The sequence below is a fragment of the Pongo pygmaeus genome, chromosome 11, assembly GCF_028885625.2.
Source record: "Pongo pygmaeus isolate AG05252 chromosome 11, NHGRI_mPonPyg2-v2.0_pri, whole genome shotgun sequence".
Classification (NCBI taxonomy): Eukaryota; Metazoa; Chordata; class Mammalia; order Primates; family Hominidae; genus Pongo; species Pongo pygmaeus.
The window spans coordinates 96,003,360-96,024,520 of NC_072384.2; the positions used below are offsets into that span (position 1 = coordinate 96,003,360).

General features: G+C 38.2%; 1 protein-coding gene and 1 pseudogene across 2 annotated transcripts in view; both read right to left on the minus strand.

The window, feature by feature from the left end:
- Positions 1 to 21,161, minus strand: part of DNAH7 (dynein axonemal heavy chain 7) — a 349,153-nt gene that overhangs the window by 268,065 nt on the left and 59,927 nt on the right. For both annotated transcript variants that reach the window (XM_054477799.2, XM_054477800.2), the window contains exons 11-12: positions 12,505 to 12,688; positions 11,523 to 11,702 (exon numbers count right to left, since the gene is read on the minus strand). In XM_054477799.2, coding sequence (XP_054333774.1) covers positions 11,523 to 11,702; positions 12,505 to 12,688 — 364 coding nt within the window. The remainder of the gene's footprint in view (positions 1 to 11,522; positions 11,703 to 12,504; positions 12,689 to 21,161) is intronic.
- LOC129031161 (transcription factor E2F3-like) lies at positions 5,051 to 7,347 on the minus strand (annotated as a pseudogene).

Genomic DNA, 21,161 nt, shown 5'->3' on the forward strand with positions numbered 1-21,161 from the left:
ACCTCCTTACTGTTTTCTATATTGGCTGCACTAATTTACATTCCCACCAACAGTGTGTAGGGGTTCCCTTTTCTCTACATCCTTGTCAACACATCATCCTTTGTCTTTTCAATAATAGCTATTCTAACTAGAGTGAAGTGACATCTCATTGTGGTTTCTATTTGTATTTATCTGATAATTAGAGATGTAGAACATTTTTTAGTATACCTGTTGGCCATCTATTTGTATATCTTTTTGTGATAAATGTCTTATCAGGTTTTCCATCAATAACAGGATTACTTGTGGTTTTGCTATTGAGTTCCTTTTATATTCTGAATATTAACCTCTTGTCAGACATTGACATAGTTTGAATATATGTCCCTGCCAAATCTCATGTTGAATTGTAATCCCCAGTGTTGCAGGTAGGGCCTGGTGGGAGGTGTCTGGTCATGGGGGTGGATTCCTCATGGTTTGGTTCTGCCCTTGCCGTAGCAAACAAGTTCTCATGAGATCTGGTCATTTAAAAGTGTGTGGTAACTCCCCACCCCAGTCTCTCTTGCTCCTGCTCCTGCCATGTGAGACACCTGTTCCCTCTTCACCTTCCATCATATCTGTAAGCTTCCTGAGGCCTCCCCAGAAGCAGATGCAAGCACTATGCTTACTGTACAGCTTGCAGCATCATAAGCCAATTAAACCTCTTTTTAAAATAAATTATCCAGTCTCAGGTATCTCTTTATAGCGATGCAAGAATGACCTGCCACAGATGTACAGTTTGCAAATTTTTTATCCCATTATTTGGGCTCTTTATTCATTGCTTCCTTTGTGCAGAAGCTTTTTAGTTTGATGTAATCCCATTTGTCAATTTTTATTTTTGTTGCCTGTGTTTTTGAGGTCTTATCCAAAAAATCCTCATCCAGATCAATATTATAAAGCATTTACCCTATATTTTCTTCCAGTAGTTTCACAGTTTTGGGTGTTGCATTTAAATCTTTAATCCACTTGGAGGTGATTTTTATATATGGTGAGAGACAGGGGTCTAGTTTGATTTTTCTGTATGTGGATATCCAATTTTTCTAGCACCATTTATTGAAGAGACTATCCCTTTCCCAATGTATGCTCTTGGTGCCTTTGGTCAAATGTATGCTCTTTGCCTTGGTCAAAAATTAGTTTCTGGCTGGACATGGTGGCTCACACCTGTAATCCCAGCACTTTGGGAGGCCAAGGCAGGCAGATCACTTGAGTCCAGGAGTTCAAGACCAGCCTGAGCAACATGGTAAAACCCCATCTCTACAAAAAACACAAAAAATTGGTGATAGTGTACATCTGTAGTCCCAGCTACTCCAAGGGCACTGAGGTGAGAGAATCACCTGAGCCCAGGAGGTCGAGGTCAAGGCTGCAGCGAGCCATGATCATGTCACTGCACTCCAACCTAGGCAACAGAGTAAGACCCTGTCTCGAAAAAGAAGTTATTGTAGAAGTGTGGATTTATTTCTAGGTTATCTATGCCATTGCATTGGTCTATGTGTTTGTTTTTATGCCAGTACCATGATGTTTTGGTTACTAAAGCTTTGTAGTGTGTATGTGTGTGTGTGTGTGTGTGTGTGTATATATTTAAGTATATATATATATTTAAATATATATATAAGTATATATATATTTAAATATATAAGTATATATATATTTAAGTATATATATAAGTATATATGTATATATATATTTAAGTATATATGTATATATATAAGTATATATGTATATATATATTTAAGTATATATGTGTATACATATATTTAAGTATTATATATAACACAAGTGTGTGTATATATATATACACACACACTTAAGTGTTTAAAATCATTTTATTGATACTTTACCATACAACATTTTTTCAAATTACACCCATTTGAGGTGATTAGATCACAGCTAGGGAACAGGCCACCCTGTAACAAATCTATTTACAAAATTCATCATAAAAGCTTTTTTTTGGCTGTTTTTTACATTACATTACATATTTTCTTTTTTAAACTAGCATACAACACAAAGCTAAACTGACTCATAGTTTTCCTACTCCCAATTTTGGGAGAAATATTTCCGTTCTACCAAATCATGTACCCTGTAGGAAAATAAATTCCCACATGCTGACAATTGCCACCCAACTTTCTCTGCAAGGAATCTTCCTTCAAATCCCTCCTTCTCACACAGATGAGTTGTCATGCACACAGTGAATTCTTACTTTCTTTTTCCTGAAAGCTTAAGCTTTAAATACTGCAATTTTATTTACAGATCTACACATAAACAAAAGTGAAAACAAGAACCACAACAAAAACAAAACAAAACAAAATAACACTTTTAAAAAAATACAAACCAGCTAGAAAATATTCTGGCAGTGTTTACAAATTAGTTGCTATTTTTGTACAAAATTGCTAATAAAAATGTGAGCAAACTACATATCAACTTCAATAAAACAATTGCTATGCAGAACCCTGTACATATAAACACACACCTAACACTGTCATGCTAATGTGTTGCCCTTTATTCATTTTATTTTCTAAGGCTTATGCAGTCATAATTCACACACTTGTAACTTTCAGCCATATAATATGTGAGCTTTAATAGCAGCATCCAATGGTATCAGGAAACCTGCATACTTAGAACTTAAAGTAATGCAAAAACTGTGGTACTTACTAACTCACTTTGTGGGCTCAGATAAGTCAAAAAGAAAATGACTAATGCAAGAATACAGTATGGACATCTAATTAATGTACACCAGTTAAGCCCAGCAACTGGAAAAATCTTATGCATGAAGAAACTTTTAAGATTTACTAGGATTCCTTTAGTTTTTAAAACAATAAATACAGCATTACCTTACAAAAAGTTTCAACAAAACACTCAACAACCTAGCCAGGTGAGCTCAGACTTTAGACGTTGCAAAAAAATCAGCTTTGTGCAGCTGGCAAAGATAATTACACAAAGCTGAAAGTAGAGGCAGCTAACCAGATGAGATAGATATAGGAAATGGGGAAAAGCTTGGCATAAATGGTTTCCTGTACAGGAAAAAAAACCTCAGTGCATTTCTAGTAGACAACACAAAGTTCCCTCTCCCTCCTCCACTCCAATGCTTCCTCTCGGACCACACTGATGTTTTGTACCAAGTCTAGTGTGTGTGAAGGGAGGAGACCACAGGTGGAAGCTGAAGAAGAAAAAGGCAGATAGTCTTCACCTTTGTTTTTTTCCCAAACATACACCCATGCACACCCACACAAAGAGTTTAAAGCACTAGTGTCATCTGTCTTGACCCCACAACCACGTTGCATATTGTAGAAATCTTCCTGGAGTAAACCGGCTGGGGCTTTTGTGTTTTTTTGGTTTGTTTATTTCCTAAGGGATGTTTTCAATTCAATTAAACATGTATGAGTTGAGTGCCTACTGTGTGCCTGCCACTGGGTCAGGCACATAGCATTTCAATTTAACTGTTCATTTTGAGGTTTGTTCTTTATCTGACTCCCTCATTCCCACGGTCCTTAGTATCCAAAAAATGAATTGAAGATACTATGCCATATTCCCAGTGGGAGATGGCCATTGCCTCCTGCCAATGGGAAGCTATTCTTCAATGTAACTGGTAGGACTTGCAGCTGACACAAACCCTCCAACTTGGGACACCATTCCTGAAGAGTAAAGCGGGAAATGCCCTGACATTCTTTTGCTCCATTTTCTACGTCCTGGCTTTCCTTGGTCCAACTCATTCCTTCATAGAGCAAGGGGAACAGGGTCTAGCCAGAATGATTCCAGCCCCTGACACAGTGGGATCCCCCTGTTCCTGCCAGCTTAAGAAAATGCCACTCACACAATGGGAATGTCTTTCTCCCTAGAGGCCTCTCCACTTGACCCCATCCTGAGAAGTGGTCTCTGAGAGCAGCGTTAACGGTCCTTTCCCAGTAACAGGGGCATGGGAAGCACAAGGATTAAGGGATCCATGCCTGCTGCTCCTTGGGACTGTTACATCATTTGACCTGGTTCTCCTTTCCAATGGGTCACTCCTGTTAGCAAGCCCCAGGACTGACTTGCTCCAAGCTGGGAGTGGAAGCAAGATGGGACAATGCTTCTTGCGGAGCCTGATAAACCTCAGATCACACAGGTATAGATGTTCTAATCAGTAGAGGTTCTGTCCCTCTGCTTATGTAATGTGAATTTGTAAAATTTCCTTCAAAGTAAGCAATTAAATTGAAATGGTGATGAATGCCACAGGAATACATAAATGGCAGCTAAAAAAATATAACAAGTCTAAAATAATCCACAAAGAACTAAATAGGCATTTGCTACAAATCAACTGGAAAGTCACAAACATGCGGGGAATAGGGGAGTGGGCATAGTTTTTGGAGATAGAAAAATCCACAACAGCTTAGAGTGGCAGAACTCTACTAGTCTTCTGTAACTGCAACAAGTATATTTGAAAACAAGTTCTTCATCCTAAAGGCTATGGAGCTTTTAAGGGTTTTGAGGAAGTTTTGTGTCCCTTCCTTCTGGGACACAGAGTCCAGAGCGTAAATTGAATTTAAATATTCCTAAGAAGAGCTGAAGTCCATTTCATACTTTTGCATGACTTCAAGTTTGCATTTGCTGCAGTTCCATTCCATATTAGCACACCCCAAAGGCATACATTCTGTGGAGAAGGCAGAGATTGAAATGCTATTAAGGAAGATCATTGTTTACCAGTGGGTCAGGTGACCAGACCCCATTCTATAGCCCATCTGTCAGGCACAGCGAGCCAATCCGGGAAGAAGGGAGGGAGTGAGAAACACCTGATTGCACATTTTTTCATTTGCTGACTTATCCAGGAGATCATGCAGCCTGGAGCAAAGCAGGGTTTTCCCAAGGGAGCCTGCAACGGTGCATTCAGACAAGTTGTTTATTTTTTAAAATTCATTAAAATGTCAGCTTTCTTCTGAAGTCTGTAGTTTACTTCATGATAATTTCTTGGAGGAAGAAAGTAGGAAGAGACCACATTGCATGACAGATGTTTTGGTCCCATGATAAAAAATTATTGATTTGTAAGGAGAATGCACACGAAGCACAATCAACCATACTTGAAGTCTTCCACCAGTGGAAGCTTTTCCAAATCATCAGCATCAAAGATATCACTGATGCCTTCCTCCTCCCCAAGGCTCAGGAGACAGTCCTCTTGCAGCAGGGGAGGCAGTAAGTTCACAAACGGTCCTTCTAGGTTAGAAGGAATTTGGACCTCAGTCTGCTGTAAAAAGTTGGCTGGGGAGGCCAAGGGAGAAAGGTTTGCCATAGAAATTGACCAATCGCTATGCCCTGAGTTGGTTGAATCCAAGTCTTTGGAATTGGGTTTAGAGATATTCCCATTGTGGGTCTTGGTTGTTTGTTTTCACTGGATTGTGTGTTTCCATCTCTTCTGGACAGGAGTAAACCTCAATTGGTCCTTGGGTACTTGCCAAATATGTCTGTAGGCTCTCTATTGAGTAAAGTGCTTCAAGTCTTATTTCTGGAGGGGCTTTCACAACTTATAACCGTTTGGTCTTTAAGGCCACTAAGTTTTCAAATATTTTGATACGCAATATAAGCTAACCTTTGATTCTCTGAATCTGTGGTTAATAGTTTGAGGTCCAGGGTGCAGCTTTGGATCAGTTCATCTATTTTTTTCTCTTCCTGACTGAGCTTGGTTGCTTCTTTTGACAGGCCTTGACATTGGGCCAGCATGCCCTCATCCTCAGACAGACTGTAGCCCACTGAATGTTTTCCTTCTTTTTTTTTTTTTTTTTAGACAGTCTTGCTCTGCTGCCAGGCTGGAGTGCAGTGGCGCAATCTTGGCTCACTGCAACCTCCACCTCCCGGGTTCAAGTGATTCTCCTGCCTCAGCCTCCCGAGCAGCTGGGACTATAGGCACACACCACCATGCCCAGCTAATTTTTGTATTTTTAGTAGAGACAGGGTTTCACCATGTTGGCCAGGATGGTCTCGATCTCTTGACCTCGTGATCTGCCCACCTCAGCCTCCCAAAGTGCTGGGATTACAGGCATGAGCCAACATGCCTGGCTGTTTTTAGACTTCTTAATGAGGGAGATGCTTTGAATGTTGGTGATATCACAAGTCCTTCTCTTTTGTACTTTTAGCACTTTTTCTGCCTTGTTCAAATCCAAGACCCCATGGAGAGACTGGCTCAGGAGCTGAATGAACTTCTTGGTGAGCAAACCAAGGGATGTATCATATGGCGTTTTTCTGAGGGAGATTTTTGGAGTTTTAGGACTATCTGAACCTCATAGAGCAGCCCTTCTTTTGTCCTCAGGTGTTTTGAAACCATCTGAGAGGTACTGTGAGCACCTTTTCTAGCTCTTGGCTTCACTTTGCCTGCTGCTGTAAGGGCATTTCTGAAACCAACCTGGCTCAGCAGGGGGAGATGGGAGGCCAGCTAGAGAGGGGACCCGGAGGGCCAAACAGACCAGTGGTGTGGGGGTGAAGGCGGGCACCAGTGGGGGGGTAGGGAGAGAAGAGAAAGGGTGGTGGTGCCAGGCAGATGCGAGGGCGCTGGGACTGTCCCAGGCCAGGGAGCCGGTGTGTAAGAGGAAGTGGTTCCCTAACTCTCCAGCAACCCCTGCTGCCTCCTGCTTTGTAGTCTATTTCGAAGTAAGGTAATGTGATGCCTCCAACTTTGTTCTTTTTGCTCAAGATTGCTTTGGCTATTCAGGGTCTTTTGTGATTTCATATGAATTTTAAGATTATTTTTTCTGCTTCTGGGAAGAATGTCATTGGTATTTTGATAGAGATTGCATTAAATCTGGAGATGACTTTGGGTAGTACGGACATTTTAACATAGTTAATTCTTCCCATTTATGAACACAGAAAAATCCACGCTTTGTGCAATCGTATATGCTAGCTTTATAAGGCAGTGCTTGCATTGTTCGCTGTTGACAGAAAATACACTAGAGTGCAATGTCATATCATCATAATCTTTAAACACAATACTTTTTCACGTTGAGGAGAAATCTATCTAGATCAAAGAAAGACTACTTATTCACTGACCTTTGATCTTTGATTCTGTGAACAGCAACTAGAGCAGACTAAAATCCTTAGCTGCAAAATTTGCATTCTGCTCTCAGGATTATAATAATTGTAGGCAAGAATGGACCAGACAACAATTTTAAATAAGCAAACAAATCTTAACAGTTTATCTCCTTTTCTTTCCATTTCAGAGGACTAGTAAATATGCCCACATGGTTTATTACCTGAACCAACTTAATCTTTTTTTTTTTTTTTGAGACAGAGTCTCATTCTGTTGCCCAGGCTGAAGTGCAGTGGCACGATCTCTACTCACTGCAACCTCTGCCTCCTGGGTTCAAGTGATTCTCCTGCCTCAGCCTCCCGAGTAGCTGGGATTACAGGTGCCCACCACCATGCCTGGCTGATTTTTGTAGTTTTAGTACAGACAGAGTTTCACCATGTTGGCCAGGCTGATCTCAAACTCCTGACCTCAGGTTATCCACCCGCCTCGCCCTCCCAAAGTGCTGGGATTACAGGCATGAGCCACCATGCCTGTCCCCAACTTACTCTTAAATATACATATGCTCTACCTGTTGCCCAGATTTTATTTATATTGTAACAAAACAAAATCATGTCTGCAGTGGACATTCTACAACATTCAAATTGATAGTATCAAAGGATTCCTTAGGCAACTGGGTAATTTTTCTCAGTTATCCATGGGGCATTTTCCTACTATTCCCCCAGTGGCCATTTCAGGAAATCATCTTGCTTAGAACTAGATACTTCACGAGAATATTAGTGAATCCCACCACTGTTTCACCCCTGGGCTCATTAGATGCTTGGTATCATCTTTTTGGAAAATAGAAATTTTTAAGATAAAGCCATCTATATGATGTACTGTGTGCAATGTAAAATTACTTGATCTCATGTGAAGCTAATATTCACTATAGATTGTTTCTTAAATTTATTAATAGCCTATCTAACTTGTAAAGTCTATAGGTCTACCTTTCTAAGCAGAATCGGATACTACGACTTCAAAACTATATTAGAAAGTATAATTTTGGGGCCACGCATGGTGGCTAATGCCTGTAATCCCAGCACTTTGGGAGGCCAAGGCAGGCAGATCATGAGGTCAAGAGATCCAGATCCATCCTGGCCAACATGGTGAAACCCCATCTCTACTAAAAATACAAAAATTAGCTGGGCATGGTGGCGCATGCTTGTAGTCCCAGCTACTCGTGGGGAGGCTGAGGCAGGAGAATCGCATGAACCCAGGAGGCGGAGCTTCCAGTGAGCCGAGATCACGTCACTGCACTCCAGCCTGGGTGACAGAGCAAGACGGAGTCATTCATTTTGATATGAATTTAATCATCTCCTATTAACAGTTATGAGAAATGATATTTTGTATGAGACACCTCCAGATGTTCTAAAGCATATCACATTAAATCAGGAGATAGTGATATGCTTGGACTCATGGTGCGTTAACCCATTGCAGGTTTACCTTCCATGTAAAAAAGTGTATTTTAGTTCACTTTCAATTTCTACCAAAGGTTGTGTTCAGAAACAGCTATATAAATTCCATTTCTGCAATTGTTGTCAAAGATCACTGAGATTATGTTCAATTATCCTATTCATGATACCCTACATATCACTTGTAGGGCATCATCTAGGCATATTTTACCAGTACTGATTTCTGAGTACTGACTCCATCATTATGAATCTGTATCTCTGGGGCAAGAGACAATGGTGAGTGGTGATGGTGATCCCTGGAATTTGGATCGTTCGTATACCAAACCTCAATGACATGCAATTTACCCATGTAACAAACTTACACAAGTACCTTTGAACCTAAAATAAAAGTTGAAAAATAAAATGTGTTACCAGATGATGATAATCCATAGGGTTTCAGAACCATTACCCATGAATGATGCCAACTGTAGGCTTTATCTCTCAAAATGTGATACCATGAAAAACATCTCTCTTCCTGAGAAGTTTCAATTAACTATTCTAATCATAATTAAAATTTGTCATACTTTCCTTTAGAAACCAGGAAGCTTGGGGCCATATTTTATAACTATAAAATCATAGCAACTGCATTCCTTTTGATAATTATAAAAGTTATGGCCGGGCGCAGTGGCTCATGCCTGTAATCCCAGCACTTTGGGAGGCAGAGGTGGGCGGATCACGAGGTCAGGAGATCGAGACCATCTTGGCTAATACATTGAAACCCCATCTCTACTAAAAATACAAAAAATAGCCACACGTGGTGGCACGCGCCTGTAGTCCCAGCTACTGAGGAGGCTGAGGCAGGAGAATGGTGTGAACCCGGGAGGCAGAGCTTGCAGTGAGCCAAGATAGCACCACCACACTCCAGCCTGGGTAACAGAGCGAGACTCCAGTCTCAAAAAAAAAAAAAAAAAAAGTTACTTTTCTTCACTTGACCTTTGTCTACTAATCCTTTTCTTACTAACTTGTTAAATTTGTCTTGTTTCATAAGTTACTTCAAATCATTCTTGAAAAAGTCAGGGTACAAACAGAATAGAAAAGAATGCAATAGATGAACTAGAATTACACAAAAGACAAAGTAAGCAGTATGTTTCTTGAGAGACTTCCATTCATGGTAGTATGAGGAATAGATATCCAGTAAACGACTAAATTCAAAACACATAAATATGCCAGGAGAATAAAGCTGAGTTTATCTTTTATAACGTATAGCTAAGGAAATAACAACAACAAAAAAAGTCTAAGGGACCAAAATGAGAGGAAGCATGAGTTGAGAGGTCATTATGTGCAGAAGTGAGCAGCTGCCCTGGGGACCCTGCTGATCCTTGGTGGTCTAAGCTTTGCTTTAATGAGTTTCTGGCAAGGTGGATGCATGGGAGGGGTTGCCAGGAAACAAAGCCTCAAGCTCGAGCAACGTTGGAAGTCATAATTGGCATCTCCACGCAAAGCCAAGAACACTGAAGGGTGACACAATCTTAAAATGAGAGTTCTGAGGAGACGAAACTTCAGAATGCTAAAAGGTGACAGATCTTTGAATATGAGAAAAGTAAAAATGTCCTGGTTTTGCTTTGTTTCTCTGTAGAGGAAAAAAACAAAAGATGGTTGCCTTAAGAATTTGTAACCACAAGTCTATTTTCACACAGATTTGAGTGAATATTCGCACAATCAGTATTGTCCTTGAAATCATTAAGCAAGAATTCAGCTAAAAATGGTCCTTGGTCTGCAAGTGCCTGGGGAGCACCTGTCACAAGAATATGGAAACTCCAAAGGAATCAACTTAAACCAAGTCCTCAAAGACTTTTTCCATAAACTTCTTACAAGCATAAGTATAATAATAAAGGAAAAATACCCAGAGAAGTATACCACCAGGAGCAGGAGTCAGCAAACAGCAGAATCAGATCAGCAAAAAGTGTGGATATTGGTAGTATCACATACAGAGTATTACAAATATTTAATCTGTGTAAAGAGAAGTAAAAGCTTAATGAATATATGACTAAGTATAAAAGACTATCAAAAATGACTAGGCCTATTTGAAAAGAACCTAATGGAATTCCTGAAAAATAAAAACAGAATAATACAAAATTGGAAACTCAATGAAAAGGATAATATCCTCAAAATGGATAATTTCATATAATGTTAAGTGAAATAAGCAAAACACCAATTACTTATAAGATGCTTCCACTTATACAAAGACATGGAAAAACTAAACGTAAATTGTTTAGTAATAAACAGACAAGTAGTAAGCCTATTTTTCAAAATTAAGAACAAACGCTCCAAACTTCAAGATAGTGATTCTTTTGCTAGAAGGTGGAGAGATAAGGATGTAAACAAGAAGGAGCAAAGGGGAAGAGCTTAAAGGTACCAGCAATATTCTATCCCTCAAGATGGGCTGTGCCTATTTAGGTGTTAACTTTATTACTACTGAAGCCTTTACACACTAGTTTCCTGCACTCTTCTGTATACAGTAAATATGTATAAGTTATTTTAAAAATACAAAAATAAGGAGAAAGCTTCTGATTGGACTTACAAAACTAGAAAAGATTATAAGTTGAAGAATTTTCAGACATGCTCATTTCATATACTAGATTCCAATAACTACTGTGGAAATGTCGTAGATTAGATCTATCAGTTGAAAATACAAAGGAGCTCACTATTACGGGAAAAAGATGTATGAGGGGAGTAATAAATTCGAGGACAGTTTTACAGAGCTGGAAAAGCATAAACAGGCCTACAGCATGGCATGAGTTTACAGGAAATGGTAGCAGAGCTACAGTAAACACTCATTGGCTGCTTCAAACCTGATCACAACTTTAATTCCTTCTCCTCAGAAAGTTTTCAGCTAAGTCCAAAGGAAGACTAAACCAGGAAGGTAGGTATATTTTGAGAGGCCATTTGGAAAATGGTAGTTTTTTAGCAAAACTTTCTTATAAGCCAACATTATTATATTCTGTGAAGCAGAGGATACCCGTCTTCAACTTTCAGAAGTTACTTGAAGTGAATGTCATTATGCAAATTCAAGCAATCTTAATATCCTTCTTACTTACCCATTTGGAATATAATTTTGTCTCAACTCTTGGCACAAAACTGACAGCTTTAATCATGACATCATAAACATTTAGAAAGATATCTATATAGTCATTAAACTCAGGTTCAAACTTAATGGTGTCATTATCAAGAATCAGCCTCATGATGAAACCTGGATGTTCAAAAGCTCTAACAGAATCCTGCAAAAAAAATTTAAAATTTTACATACATAAATATGTATGAATTGTGATAGACTAAGTAGTACACCAGTCCCAATTAGAACACATGGGAACCCACACTTCCTCTTATGACCCAGACAGCTAAGCCAAAAGAGCTCTAATAAAAAGAGCAAGAGTGATTCTGAGCTACAGTTGATGGTATCCAGTATCCACTGGGACTACAGGTCAACTACAGGGTCAAAGTCCCAGAAAAACAAGCGTACATAGCAGTGGAGTTCCAGAATCATACAAGATAGAGCCCAAGAGGAGAACTCCAATTCCAAGGCCCTGCTCACACTGTAACAGGACCTCCTCCTGGAAACAGAAACGGTTCTTCTTTGCTAAAGTTACCTCATGGTAACTTTCTCCAGCCTTCATGACCCAAATTTCCCAATTATGTGAATTTTCACTAATTTCCATCTCTAGTCATGATAATCATATATCCTAAACATGCAGGTTGACATTAACTTTTTTTTTTTTTTTTTTTTTTTGAGACAGGGTCTTGCTCTGTTGTCCAGGCTGGAGTGCAATGGCACAATCTTGGCTCACTGCAGCCTCAAACTCCTGGACGCAAGTGTTCCTCTCACCTCAGCCTCTTGAGTAGTGGGGACTACAGACATGTGCCATCATGCCTGGCTGACAATTTTTTTTTTTTAAGATAAGTGTAATAGGTCTAAAGATGTACTTTCTGCCCTCTCACTGATAAAGATGTTATTTTCCTCTCTGAAATAATTAAAAATAAATAAATTTGTAAATACATATTGGTGAACTGAACCATACTTACTGGAGGTTGTGCAATTAAGTCCGTGAAATCTTGCATGGAGACTAAAGTGAGGTCCTGCAGCTGTAAAGTCATAAGTGCAGCAGTACAGTTGAAAAAAGATTCCAATTTGGCACTGCTGTCACCAGTTGGCAATTGCTTTTTTTTATTACCTTGGTAATAAATATTCTGCACTTCTGGAAACCACCTTGAAAGAACAAAAGACTTTTAAAAGTCAATGCTTTCAGTGAATTACTCCTTTTAAATTAAGCATTAACAGTAATTTCTGGACATCTAAAGATCTTCATAGAGAAGTATATTGTTAAATGATATTACCCACTCTCTGAAATGTAAGTGCTAAAATATTTCACTTCTAGGAAAAGAAATTTTAAATCTTAGCCTATAGAAAATTACTCAGTGATGTGATGCTGTGAGAAAGACATAATTCTAACTCCTGGAACTATGGCTCCTGACTTTTTGAAGTAATATAGAACTAACTTTACTGGATATCACAAAACACTCTCTCCAATCTCCTAAATGTTATCTAGGGAATATATTTGTTAGTTTAAAGTTAAAATGTGAATAACTGATTAACCAAGGGAGGGCTTATACCATGTTCAATACACTTGGTTGTTTCATGCTATTCTATCTGTTTACAGTTACTTGAAAGCAATTTACAAATCAACAAAATCAGGTATTTATTTTCTCATTCCCCTTAATGTGATATCCTGAAACAGTGTCTGACCTAAAACAAAGTTTCAAATGTGTATGTGTCCTTATAATAAAAGGATAACAGTGTAATTTCATATACAGGTACATAATGATGAAAATAAGCAAAGTTTTCAAGTTATAAAACCACTCTCCAACACTACAGAATTTTAAAATACTGTTATCTTTTTTCATAAGAGATAATGAATTTTTTAAATAGTCAATATAATTTCAGGAGTTTCCTGAATGTTCCAAGAGAGAAAATCTAAATTTGAAATATATTTATTCATCCCTTTAACAAATATGTGTTGAGTGTCTACTACATACTAGGAATAGCGTTGTAGAAGATATAAAAAATATGGTATCGGCTGGGTGCGGTGGCTCACACCTGTAGTCTCACCACTTTGGGAGGCCAAGGCGGGTGGATCACCTGAGGTCAGGAGTTCAAGACTAGCCTGGCCAACATGGTGAAACCCCATCTCTACTAAAAATACAAAAATTAGCTGGGTGTGGTGGTGGGTGCCTGTAATCCCAGCTACTCAGGAGGCTGAGGAAGAAGAATTGCCTGAATCTGGAAAGCAGAAGTTGCAGTGAGCTGAGATGGTGCCATTCCACTCCAGCCTGGGTGACGAGTGAAACTCTGTCTCAAAAAGAAAAAAAAAAAAATGGTATCATCATTTCTCTCATAATAATAAAGGCAATGTGTCATAAAAGAAAAAAAGATCTGAAATAAAAGGATAGAGATATAATTTTCCATTTAAATAATGAAGAAGGGTTTCATAGTGAAGATGGCAATTTCACCAAAAAAAAAAAAAAAGATAGAAAAGAGAATGAGGAAGGCCCTGAGAGAAAGATTCAAAGTGGAAGAATTATAAAGAAAAATAAATGGAGTAGGTAGGGTTATCAGATCATTTCAGTGTCTAAAATAGACAACAGAATAGAAAACAGGAAGAAATATACGGGGGGAAGGTCCAGTTAAGGCAAGAGATGAAATAAGTTTAGGTCTGCAGAACTGGAAAGAGGACAAATACGATGTATTTTTAAAAGTATTCAATTGCTCATTCTCTCAAAAATATTTATATGACTCCCTATTATGTATGAAACATTTGGGGTACAAAAGATTTCTTAATTCTCAAAGTGCTTATAGATCAGTGAAGGAAAAGAGGCACATACATACATAAATAAATATTATTTTTAAAAATGACTTAGAAGAGAACAAAGTACTGGAGGCATTCATAAGGAAGAGATCACTTTTGATGAGATAACAGTAAAAATTTCATGAAAGAAGGGTCATTTAGGCTGGGTATTGAAGGATAGAAGAGAGTCTTCTCCAGTAATGACCTGCATCAAGTATTCTAAATAGTGTAAACCATAACAGTTTGCTGATAGGGTGCAAGAGGTCCTTATTCCATTTTAATCTCCTTAACCTCTAATTCAATCTTTATAATTAGGCAAACAAAGATGACAATGCTAAGAGTCTCAGAGTTTCAAGTTTTCATAGCACTCCCATCTCACAAATGATAACAAATAAGGAGTAACTAATTACTTTAAAAATCAGTAATTGGTTAAAAGGGGGAACACAGATAGTCCACAGATAGATTTTTAACAGTGGTAAGGTGTGGTTACAGACTAGTCATAGAAGTTATATTCTGTTTTATTTAACATGACTATTTCTACAGGCATGATCCAAGGTGAAAGTCTTTTCAGAACTGAGGATGGAAAAGACAAATTAGATCTATATTGCAGAAAACCTTTAAAGGCATATTAAGAAATATGGACTTACTTTCTCCACAAAAGGGAGGCACTGAACTGGGGAATATTTTAAGACTCATCCGGCAGTGGTCTATAGGCTAGGCTTGAAAAAGAAAGATAGCAGAGACAAAGGAATATGGCAGTTATTCAGATTTTGCAATAGGCTATATGGGAGGCTAAGAGGGCTGGCCAAGGGTAGTAGTCCTAGGGATTAAGATGAAGGGATACACATGCAAGTTGCTTCTGAGAGTAGATCAAAAATAGTTGATGGTCATAAAATAAGTCTCAATAAATGTAAAAGGTTTAAAATCATACAAAATCATTAATCAATAACAGAAAGACACTTAGAAATTCACAAATATGTCTAAAGTAAACAACACATTTCTAAATGGCCAATGACTCAAAAGAAGAAATCATAAGGGAAATTAGAAAACAAGATGAATGGAAACGAAAACACCACATACCATAACTCAGGGAATGCAGCAAAATCAGTGATTAGAGGGAAATTTTTAGCTGTAAACACCTATGTCAAAAACAAGGGAGGGCTGGGCATGGTGGCTCATGCCTGTAATCCCAGCACTTTGGGAGGCTAAGGTGGGAGGATCTCGAGTCCAGGAGTTCAAGACCAGCCTGGACAACATGGTGAGGGTCTGTCTCTACACACACACACACACACACACACACACACACACACACACACACACACACACACAAATATTTAGCTAGGCATGGTGACATGCACCTGTATTCCCAGCTACACAGGAGGCTGAGGTGGGAGGATGGTTTGGGCCCAGGAGGTCAAGGATGCAGTGAGCCATGTTCATGCCACAGCACTCGTGCCTGGGCAACAGCATGAGGCCTTGTGTCAAAAAAAAAAAAAAAAAAAAAAAAGGGCTGAGTGCGGTGGCTCACACCTGTAATCCCAGCACTCTGGGAGGCCAAGGCAGGCAGATCACAAGGTCAGGAGATCAAGAACATTCCAGCTAACACAGTGAAACCCCATCTCTACTAAAAATACAAAAACAAAATTAGCCAGGCATGGTGGCGGGCACCTGTAGTCCCAGCTACTCGGGAGGCTGAGGTGGGAAAATGGCATGAACCCGGTAGGCAGAGCTTGCAGTGAGCTGAGATGGCGCCACTGCATTCCAGCCTGGGTGACAGGGCAAGACTCTGTCTCCAAAAAAATAAATAAATAAAATAAAATATATATATATATAACTAAACTCAAAACAAGAAGAAGGAGAAGGGAGGAAATAAAGAGGTAAGTCCAAACAAAAAAATATTGAATAGAAAAACAGACAAAAATCAACAAACCTAAAGTTGGTTGTTTAAAAAGATCAACAAAACTCATGAACTTATAGTTAAACGGACCAAGAAAAAAGAGCAAAGACTCAAATTGTTAAAATCAGGAATAAAAGGGGAGACATTAACACTAACATTACAGAAATACAAAGAATTAAAAGGGAATATAATATACAATTGTTTGCCAACAAATTTGATAATCTAGAAAAAATGGACAAATTCTATGAAGACAAAAACTACCAAATCTGACTTAAAAAGACATAGAAAATATCAATAAACTTGTAGCAAGTAAAAGAGATCAAATTAATATTAATAATTTACAAACCTTCCAGGAAAAAAAGGCCAGGGACTAGATGGCTTCACTGGTAGTTCTAACAAGTATTTAAAAAATTAACACCAAACCAAATGTTTGCTTTGTAAAGAATTCACTAACCAAAAAGGAAAAAAGAAAAGAACATTTTCTTACTCATTCTATGAGGTATTACTATAATATCAACTACAAACACATAACACACACACACACACACAAAAAACTACAGACCAATATCTCTTATGAATAAAAACATAAAAATCCTCAACAAAATACTAGAAATCCAAGTCCAGAGGCACATAAATAGGATTATATGATCACATGTGATGGTTCATGCCTGTAATCCCCACACTTTGGGAGGCTGAGTGAGGAGGATTGCTTGAGTCCAGGAGTTTGAGACCAGCCTGGGCAACACAGTGAGACCTTGTCTCTACAAAAATGAACAAAATTAGCCAGGCACATGCCTGTAGTCCCAGCTACTCAGGAGGATAACGAACGAGAAACACTTGAACCCAGGAAGCAGAGGTTGCAGTGAGCCAGGATCGCACCACTGCACTCCAGCCTGGCTGACAGAGCAAGGCCCTGTCTCCAAAAAAAAAAACAGGATTATCTCCATTCCATGACCACGTAGAATCTACCTCAGGAATTCAAGGTTGGTTCAATACATGAAAATCAATGTAATATACCATATTAATAGAATAAAAGGGAAAATCACATGATTATCTCAATAGATTCAAAAAGCATTTACAAAATCTAACACTGCATGATAAAAAACCATGTCTGCTCTTGCTGCTTCTATTCAACATTGTACTGGAGGGTCTAATCAAGGAAATTAGTTAAGAAAAGGGAAAAAAAAAAACATATCCAGATAGGAAAGGAAGAAGCAAACTGTCTCTATTTGCAGATGATATGATCTTATATATAGAAAGCCATAAAGAATCCACATGCAAAAACCATTAAAGCTAATAAATAAGTTTAGTAAGGTAGTAGAATACAAGATCAATATGTAAAATTCAGTTGTATTTCTATACACTAGCAATAAACAATCTGAAGATGAAATTGAGAAGACCATTCCATTTACATAGCATCAAGAAGAATAAAATACTTAGAAAAATAAACCAAAAAATGTAAATACATTTTTGTATTTACATTTAATACATACAAAATTACATACATAATTACATACAAAAAATGTAATACACGTATACTGAAAATTGCACGACATTGTTGAAATAAATTAAAGAAGAACTAAATAAATGGAAAGACATCCTGTGTTCATGAATTGAAGGACTTAACGTTATTAAGTTAAAATTAATGTACAGATTTAATGCATTCCCTATTAAAATCCCAATGGCATTTTTTTAAAAATGGACAAGTTGCTACTAAAATGCATATAAAATACAAAGGACTCAGAACAATAACAATTTTTCAACTCAGAAAAATAAGAACGAAATTGGAGGACTCACACTTCCTTATCTCAAAACTTACTACAAAACGGTTTGGTACTGGTATAAAGACAAATAGGCCAATGAAACAGAATAGAGCGCCCAGAAGTAAACCCTCCCATATATGGTCAAATGATTTTCAGCACAGGTGCCAAGACAACTCAATCAGAAGAGGCTTGCACAAATGGTGCTCAGACTACCAGATATCCATATGCAAAATAATAAATTTGGGCTCCTACCTCAGACCATGTACAAGTTAAAATGAATTTGGTTTGTAAAGGTCAAAAAGGCCTAAATGTAGGAGCTAAAACTATAGAATGATTAGTTCTGTTTACCACACAGGTAAACAGGTAAATCTTGGTGGCTTTGGATATGATACTGATATGGTTTGGCTGTGTCTCCACCCAAATCTCACCTTGAATTTTAACAATCTCCATGTGTCAAAGCTGAGACCTGTGGAGGTAATTGAATCACCGGGGCAGTTTCCCCCGTACTCTTCTTGTGGTAGTGAATAAGTCTCACGAGGTTTGATGGTTTTATAAATGGGAGTTCCCCTACACATGCCCTCTTGCCTGTCGCCATGTAGGACAGGGCTTTGCTCCTCATTCGCTTTCCACCATGATTGCGAGGCCTCCCCAGCCATGTGGAACTGTGAGCCAATTCAACCTCTTTCCTTTATAAATTACCCAGTCTCAGGTATGTCTTTATTAACAGTGTGAGAACAGATTAACACAGATACCAAAAGGCACAAACAACCAAAGAAAAAACATAAATTAGACTTCATCAAAATTAAAAGTATTTGTGCTTCAAAGGATACTATCAATAGGAGAAATATTTGCAAATAATATAATTGATAAGGGTCTAGTATCCAGAATATACAAAGAACTCTTAAACCTCAACAACAAAATATCAGATATTTTACATGTCAATAATAAAAATCAGACAACCCAGTACAAAATGAGCAAAGGGTTTGAATATACATTTTCCAAAGATGACAAATAAATAGACAATAAGCCCATAAAAAGATAGTCAACATTATTGGTCATGAGGGAAATGCAAATCAAAATCATAGTGAGATACAACTTCATAACCACGAGGATGGCTACAAGCAGAAAGATAGACAATAACAAGTGTTGGAAAGTATGTGGAGAAATTGGAACCCTCATAAATTGTTGTTAGGAATGCGAAATCTTATAGTCACTTTGGAAAACAGTGCGAGTGTTCCTCAAAAAGTTAGAATTACCATATAACCCAGCAATTTCACTCCTAGGTATACAGTCAAGAGAACTTAAAAATATATTTATGCAAAATAAATGTTCATAGCAAAAACAGCCAAAAAGTGGAAACAACCCAAATGTCCATCACCTAATGACTGGATAAATAAAATGTCTTATATTCATATACTGAAATATCATTTGGCCATGAGAAGATATGACATATTGATACATGCTATAATATGAATGAACTTTGAAAACATTATGCTTCCTGTAAGAAGCCAGGCATAAATGACCATATATTGTATCATTTCACTGAGATGAAATGTCCAGAGTAGGGAAATTCATAGGGACAAAAAATATATTAGTATAGTTACCAGGCACCTTTGGGTGGAAGAATGGGAAATGGCTGCTAACAGGTATAGAGTTTCTTTCTAGGGCATATTAAGCCATTCTTGTGTTGCTATAAATAAATATCTGAGACTGGGTAATTTATAAAGAAAAGAGGTTTAATTGGCTCATGATTCTATAGGCTGTACCAGCATGGTTCTAGCCTCTGATTCCAGTGAAGGCCTCAGGAACATTATAATTACGGCAGAAGGTGAAGGGGGAGCAGCCACGTCATGGCCAGAGCGAGTGCAAGAGAGCAAGGAGGAAGGTGCCATACACTTTTAAGCAACCAAATCTTGTGTGAACTCAGAGCAAGAACTCACTTATTATCATGAGGACAGAACCAAGCTATTCATGAGTGATCTGCCCCCATAACAAAAACACCTCCCACCAGGCCACACCTCCAACACTGGGGATTACGTTTCAATATGAGATTTGGAGGGGACAAGCATCCAAACTTTATTGCATGGTAAAAATGAAAATGTTCTGGAATTAGTGGTAATGGTTGCACAAGCTTGCGAGTATATTAACAACTACTGAATTGTACACATTAAAGTAGTGAATTTTATGGTAAATGAATTATTTCTCAATAAAAAAAGAATGCAATACATTGATTTCGCTGGAAGCAGAGCTAAAATTTCATGCTTTCCTACATGAAATTTCAAAAGAGAACAAAAGAAGTCCCAAGGTTTTCAACTTGGCCTAGTAATGGTTCACAACAGGAAGCATAGCAGGTTTGGAAGAAAGAGAATAAGCATTGCTAGGGACATGCAGAGATTCAGGTGCTGACATGACATTCAACTAAAGATATTCAATATTACATTGGTATGGGCAAAGACGTGTTGAGGAATACCTAAAAGCACAGGCAAGAAAGGCAAAAATTAACAAACAGGATAACATCAAGCTAAAAAGCTTTGCATAGCAAAGGAAACTATCTAGACAAGTAAAGAGACAACCTACAGAATGGGAAAAAATGTTTGCAAACTATTCATGGTACAAAGGATTAATAACCGGAATACATAGAGAACTCAAACAACTCAACAGCAGAAATCCAAATAATCTCACTTAAAATGGGCAAATGATCTAAACAAACATTTCCCAAAATAAAACGTACAAATAGCCAACAGGTATATGAAGAATGCCCAACATTCCTATTCATCAGGGAAATGCAAATCAAAAGCACACTGATGCCAACATTCCTATTCATCAGGGAAATGCAAATCAAAAGCACACTGAGATATCATCTCACTCCGGTTAAAATGGCTACTATCAAAAGTACAAAAAATAACAGATGCTGGCAAGGATGCAGAGAAAGAACTCTTTCCTTCCTTCCTCCCTCCATCCATCTCTCCCTCCCTGCTTCTCTTCTTCTTTCTTCTTTTTTCTTCTTCTTCTTTTTCTCTCTCTCTCTCTCTCTTTTTTTTTTCTTGAGCCAGAGTCTCGCTCAGCAACCCAGGCTGGAGTGCAGTCATGTGATCTTGGCTCACTGCAACCTCCACCTCCCGGGTTCAAGCGATTCTTCCACCTCAGCCTCCCAAGTAGCTGGGATTACAGGTGTGC